This window comes from Microtus ochrogaster, linkage group LG5 (assembly GCF_000317375.1).
Source record: "Microtus ochrogaster isolate Prairie Vole_2 linkage group LG5, MicOch1.0, whole genome shotgun sequence".
NCBI classification, from domain to species: Eukaryota; Metazoa; Chordata; class Mammalia; order Rodentia; family Cricetidae; genus Microtus; species Microtus ochrogaster.
Window position 1 is genome coordinate 11,553,221 of NC_022031.1, and position 7,170 is coordinate 11,560,390.

Consider the following 7,170-nt stretch of genomic DNA (forward strand, 5'->3'; position numbering starts at 1 on the left):
CCAGGCCCACATAATTACACAAACTATAATTAATTGCAATACTGTTTGACCAATGTCTTAGGTATATTCCTAGCTAACTCTTACATCTTAACCCATTTCTATAAGTCTGTGTATCACAACAAGGCTGTGGCTTACTGGTCATGTTCTGGCATCTTTCTCCTTTGGCTGACTGTAAGGTGTCTCCTGACTCTGCCTTCTTTCTCCTTGAATTCAGTTTAGTTTTCCCACCTAGCTATAGTCTGCCCTGCCATAGGCCATAAAGTAGCTTCTTTATTAACCAGTATTAATAAAACATATTCACAGAATATAAAGGGGACTACCACATCATCTCTCCTTTTCTGTATAAATAAAAAAAAAGGTTTTAGCTTTAATATAGTGAAATTGCATATAACAAAATGGGTATCAAGCAAGAATTATAGTTACAATATTTAGTTTATTTGTATTTGGCAAAATTAAAGAAAATATTCTATCATCTAGTTTATTTTTGTGTCTTAAGTTTCATATTTTATTTATCTTTTATCATAAATAAGGAAAATATTAACTGTCTTCACCTCCATCGAAGACCCAAAAGGGAAATAAGAGTAATTGAGTAAACAGGAAATGCAAGCAAACAACTTTCATAAAATGTGAGAAATGACAGAAACAGCAGGTTGCCTGGACAGTCACTCAAAGTTCATCTGCAACATTGGGGCATCCATCTTCGGCCTACAGGTCAAGCATATCCAACAGACTTTTCTGTGAAGCAGGATATTCTGAAGGGCTGTCCTCCCTTGTCTTGGCAATGTTTGGCAGTCACATTCTTTTGTGTCCTGCTTGTCTAATTAGATCAGCATACTGTCAGCAGTAGAAGCAAGGACATTTTCTTGCTTAGTGGCTTTCTAGGAGTGGCAAAAGAAAGTAAACTCCATGTGGCATTTCTTTGATGCCCATTATCTTCTCTGAAGTAGAATGGTGCTGCCAGGAGCAGACATGCCTCATTGTCATAAAAAAAAAAGAACCTATCTTATGAAAACATCTTAAATGGAATATTCTGTAGATTTCTGAAGTGTTTGAAGATGACTTGTCTATCTAAAATATATCTTTGACCTTGAAAACTTATCTAATGTGACTACAAGTTCCATTATAGTAGGTGACTAATTACTAACCTGTATTTCCTTATTATGGGCTGGAGAGATGGCTTGGTGGTTAAAACCACTGCCTGTTCTTCCAAACATCTTGAGTTCAATTCCTAGAAACCATGTGGTGGCTCACAGCCATCTACAGTGAGATCTAGTGCCTTCTGGAGGAGGAGACCTGGTCAGTTATCCTCATCAACTTAGACCATGAAACCTAATATGGATAAGTTCAACAGAACCGCCATATATGGGCTGCCCATGTATGTTTCAGCATTGCCAGGGCATAAATTTCATTTCATTTTTTTCAAATTTTCTTATTATCCTAAGCAGTTGGTATAACAACTTTCAAGTACTAGAAATTTGCATTACATTGTTAAATGACTGGTATAGTAGAAATGTATGTACAGTATGTTCTAACAAAATTAATCTCAAATTTATATCAATATATAAAATTTATTTGCAATATCCAAAAGTCCAATCAAATATGAAACATTTAAAACTAATAATTGCTTTTTAAAAGTAGATTCAATAATCTACCTTTTTATCTTATCATATCTATATCTTCCCTTTTTTCTTTTCAGAGTGGATTCAATGCAAAAGTAGATTCAATAATCTACCCTTTTATAGATATATCCTGTCATATCTATGTACCCCTTTTTCTTTTCAAAACAAGAACTCTTAATCTAATCTCCTTTGTTTAGATTTCTTCCTGACCATTACCAATAATAACTTATAACCAACCCCCTAAACAATGACAACTAATCATATTCCATTGAACGACCAAAAACCACCCGCGCCACCTCTTGGCAATGTGGGCGTCATATTCTTAAATTTATTTCCTGCTGTCTGGGAGCGACAGTGTCTTTAGGGTATTCAAGTCCTGGGAGAGGTAGCTGGGTCATTTTTTGTTCAGTCTGTGTATAATGGGAAAGTGCAGGGCTTGTCTCAAGTCCTGACTAGAGTAGTCTGTCTACATAAAGGTAAGCACACCTATACAACAGATTCCTAGAACCTTTTCACTGTGTGATGACTGACTTTTCACAGGCTCCTTCCTGCTGACCAGCTCCTCTCCGTCCCACTCCCTAGCTTCCAGAAAGCACTGCTCTACTGTGTTTCTGTGGATTTGTCTGCTTTAGGTAGCTTCTGTAGTGGGACCATGCAGTGTTCATGCCTGTGTGGCAGACTTATTTACTTACTGTATGTTTTCAGGGTTCATCATGTCATGGCATATAACAGTGTTTCCTTAAAAGGGTGGCTAGATGGTATTGTGTTGTGTGCACATACCAGTTTTTTTACCCTTTCATCCCGCAAGGAGCACGTAAGTTGTTTCTGTTTCTTGCCTATTAGGAACAGTACTTCAGGTGAATATAGCATAGCACTATAACTACCTCTTCTAGGTTTTAATTTCAGTATTTTGGGGGCAGATATTCAAGAGTAGAATTATTGGTGTATTTTTTATTTTTTGAGAAACTGCCATAATGTGTTTTATGGCCACTGTATGTTTGCATTGTCACCAAAAGTGCACACTTGTTGAAATGACTCCACATGCTTGCCAGCAATTCTATTTCTGCTATGATTGCTGTTGTTGGGGTAGGGTATTTGTTGTTTCTTGTTTTGCTTTTGTAAAAGCTGTTTACGCTTGTATCTCTGCCTCATCATGTTTATGAGACATGCTTTGCTACTGATTACAGATAATGGTCATCTCTTCATGCATATTTTGCTTATTTTCTGTGCAGCATTATCTATCCAAGTCTGTTGTCTTTAACTGGGGTTATTTATTTCTTGTTTGTTTTTGATAGTGGTTTCTAGGATCTCTCTCTCTCTCTCTCTCTCTCTCTCTCTCTCTCTCTCTCTCTCTCTTTCTTAATTTTATGTGTATGGGTATTTTACCTGCATGTATGTGTACCTTATAAATGCAGTACCCACAGATGCCAGAAGAGGGGTTCAGATCTCCTGGAACTGGAGTTGTGAGCTGTCATGTGGATGCTGGGAACTGAACCTGTTTCTCTGGAAGAGCAACCAGTGCTCTTAACTACTGAGCCAGATCTCCAGCCCCCTTGTGGGAGTTCTTGATGCATTATGAACATTGATCATGTATCAGATACTTGTTTTGTAAGTATTTCTCTTATTTTTTGCAACTTCATTTTTATTTTATTGATTTTTTTCTCCTTTGCTATATAGAAGCAATTTATGGGTCTGGCGAGATGAATGGAGATGGATGGCTGAAGGGGTAGAGATGCTTACTGCCAAGACTGATAACCTGAGTTTAATCCCAGGACCTGCTTGGTAGAAGAAAATACTCACAAGACTTATATAAGTAGTCTTCTCACCTGTCTACACATGCCAGAGTTGGCATGTGCATGAAAACACACACAGAGGTGTATACACAGTCACAGTTAGACATATGTGTATACACACACAGAGACACATTGGTGTACACATGTGTACAGAGACACAAAGACAGACAGATGGACACATGATAAGTAAGGAGCATATAATACATTTAGAAGTTACTTGTCTGTTTTGCTCTTGTCTGTACTTTTACCTTTACCCCCTGCCAAAATCACAGTCATAAAACTTTTGCACATTTCGTCTATGAATTTTATAGTCTCAGCACTTACAATGAAAACTTCAATACATTTAAGCTGTTTCATGTGTGGGGTAGATGTCCAGTTTTCCCAGCATTTGTTGAGAGAATATCCTTCTTCCCTTTTCCACTATTGTCACCATGTCTCTGTGGCCATGTCGTATGTGACCGTGTGTTTCCATTTGGATCAGTGTTTGAAGATTTCTTCATCTAGCCTTGGTCCCTTGTTTTGTTGTTGTTGGTGGTGTTATTCATGTGCGTTTTAACTTGTGTTAGAGCTGTGTGTGTGAAAGCTCAGCTACCCTCGCTGTGTGTCTGGACTGACTGCATAGAGGGAGAGAGCCCATGGCAGTCAACCTGGGTGTCACTTGGCAGGATTCTGAAACCTTGCCTGGTGAGATTGCAACTGCTCTGAACCTGTTTATTTATTCATTTTAAGAGGCCTGCTAGCTTCTTAGGAAAATTAGTTCTCTTGCTCTTTTTTTTTTTTCACACATCCATTGCTTTTTGAGTCTGGCTTTATTGCAGTTAACCATTCTGATTTTTCTATACTCCATAGCTGAACAGACATCTAAAGTATACTTACTCTTATCAGTACCCAATTAATACTCAGGGTATTCAGAGGATCCGAATGCACAGAACTTTTTCCTTGAGGAAGAAGCCTCAAAACGCACAGCTGAACTGTGTCAGAGGAAACTACCTCCTTCTCTCCTGCACCCGGGATCCAGATTATGCCAGCTCTCGTTCCACTCTGAGTGAGATTTAAAAACAAACAGCTGGCTGGGCAGTGGTGGCACATGTCTTTATATCCCAGCTCTCCGGTGGCAGAGGCGGATCTCTGTGAGTTCGAGGCCAGCCTGGTCTACAAGAGCTAGTTCCAGGACAGGCTCCAAAGCTACAGAAAACCCCTGTTTTGAAAAAACAAAAACAAAAACAAACAAAAAAAACCAGTTATTTTCTCAGCTCTTCAAAAATGTAACTGTTTACCCAAGGGAACTGTGATCTTGAATGTTCTCTCCTGGTACTTTGTCAGCTTGGAGATAAAGTGGAATTGCTTCTTCTACTTACTTCGTTATGTCTGTTCTTGGTTTTGTGCTCATTTGGTAAACTGCAGCGGATCCTGGAATTCTCTTACTGGGGCTGTAATCTGTGTATCATTTTAAGTGGGTGTTTGTGGGGTGAAGACTAGGGCTTCTTGTTTTGCCATCCTTTTATGTAACACAACTTATATTTTTATTCAACTTTTTCTTTTGAGGTAATTGTAGATTCACAGTTATAATAGATACAGAAGTATTCTGTTGTGTATGCCACCTAGTGAACTTATGATAACTTCCATAAACTATACAATGAGATCTCACAACCCAGACGCTGATGTAGAGGAGACAGAGGACAGGTCATCACTACAGAGACCTTTCCTATTACCCTGTGATGAGCAGACCATACTGTCTCTTCTGCCCATGTCCATGATGTTGCCATTCCAAGAACATTGTAAAAACATAGCTTACTCATAGCATGCTAGCCTAGAATGTGTAAAGTCTAGATTCAGTTCCAAGCACTACAAAAAAATAAAACCAAACAAAAGCCACCAAGCCAAACTGGAGAACCTTCAAAGTAAAAGCAGAATCAGGAGAGTGAGTTGTAACTGGCTTCAGGGAATAAAATTTCAGTGTGTAACTTTTTTTTTTCAATTCACAATTCTCTGGAGATTCCATTTATATTTTGGTGCATGTCAGTATGGTTCTATAGTATGTAGTCAGGGCATTTGCCCATTGAAGGATATCAGGTTGCTTTCAGTTTTCAGCTGTTACTAATAAAATTGCTGTGCTAATTCATGTGCAGATTTGTACGTAACATAAGCTTTTCCTTTTGTGTGTTGGGTACCCAGGAGTACACCAGATTGGGTGGCAGTGGCATGTTTGATTTCATAGAAACTGTCAGTTTTCTAGAGTGCTGTTTTTTATGCTTACCCATAATGTATGAGTGGCCCAGTTATTCCACATGCTCCCCAGCATTTGGTATCAGTTTAGCCGATGTGTTCCCATATTGTGCAGCCCTTCCAGTAGCTATGCAGTGGCATCCCGTTGTGGCCTTAGGATTGCACTTCTCTAGTGGCTGGTGATGTTGACATTTGATGATGAAGATTCTTCCCATATGCTCACTTGCCAGCAGTATGCCCTCTGTGGCAAACCTAATTGAACTCACGCCACTGATGCTAACCTTTTGGCTGGATTTATGGTTTGCAAACATCACCTCCTGATCTACAGTTTATATTGTCATTCTCTTTCTGTATAGGGGTATTTTGCACAGGGAAAAACATTACATTACATTAGTTTTTCTTCTTATGGATGTGTTTAGTAGTAAACTTCTTCAATGTAGGTCTAAAGAGTCTTAATGCTTTCCCCTCTAATTATACACTTAACTTTTAGGTCCATTTTAGATCATTTTGCTTAAAACAAGAGGCTTAGATTGAGACTCCTTGCCCCACCTTTACCTGTGGGTGTCTGTCTATGTTTCCTGTGTTGACTTTGGCTTTTACTTCGTGGCTTTAGGCTGGGCTCTGAGTGTTGATCTGTGTATCTATCGCTCTGCTAATACCAGTTTTGGGCAGTGTGGTGAGGAGTTGAGGCTCTCGGGTGAATCAGCTGCCCTCTCATTTTTTTCTGTTTACAAAGTACTTTAGGCATACTGCTTCCCTTGCTTCTTCAAATAAATGTTAAACTCTCTTTTTTCTATCTACAAATTAATACTGCCAAGGATATCTAGGCATTGCGCTAAACCTGCGCAGTATTTGGGGGCAGAGCAGCATCTGGTTTGTTGGTTGTTTCTCCTCTCCTTTCAGCATGTGTTGCAGTTTTATATTTCCTTACATGTTCCAAGTGTGATGCTGAGAGCCGGATGTTTTAGGGAATGTTAGCTGTCTGGAGAGAGTCCTCCCTTCTCCTGGGCCCCTTTCTGATGCTGTTTGTTTGTCCATTTAATTAATGACTTGGCTGGACTGTTTCTGTGAAGCCTGTTTCTCCTACAGCATGAAGCCTGTAACGTTGATCCTCAGAGGGTGCATTCCTGAGTGTGTACGTGGTCACCTGGGATGACAGTGGATTTATTAGGCTCTTTAGCTGTGTCTTTTTCTGGTTTTTGTTAGATTTTTTTGCCTCTGCTAGTGCCTAACACAGCTGTTTGGCTCTGTAAGTTACTGATGGATTAGAGGTGTGTGTGTGTGTGTGTGTGTGTGTGTGTGTGTGTGTGTGTGTGTGTTTAATTCTTACTGATATCATCCAATTAAATTTGAGACCATTTGTGACAGTATTTGAGGTCAATCTTTGAGGTTTGTTCTCACCCCAAAGGGACTCTTTTTTATTTTATTGAAAATAATTTTTTCAACAATGTACTTTCTTTCTTCCCCTCCTAAAAAAGCAAAAACAAAAATTCCAAGAAACACAGACACAAAATCCCTACCAAAAAAAAAAA

The 7,170-nt window shown here is 39.1% G+C and overlaps 1 protein-coding gene across 1 annotated transcript in view; it reads left to right on the top strand.

The window, feature by feature from the left end:
• Stau2 (staufen double-stranded RNA binding protein 2) overlaps positions 1–7,170 on the top strand; it is a 300,509-nt gene that overhangs the window by 155,273 nt on the left and 138,066 nt on the right. The window contains exon 10 of the mRNA XM_026786800.1: positions 4,262–4,457. Coding sequence (XP_026642601.1) covers positions 4,262–4,457 — 196 coding nt within the window. The remainder of the gene's footprint in view (positions 1–4,261; positions 4,458–7,170) is intronic.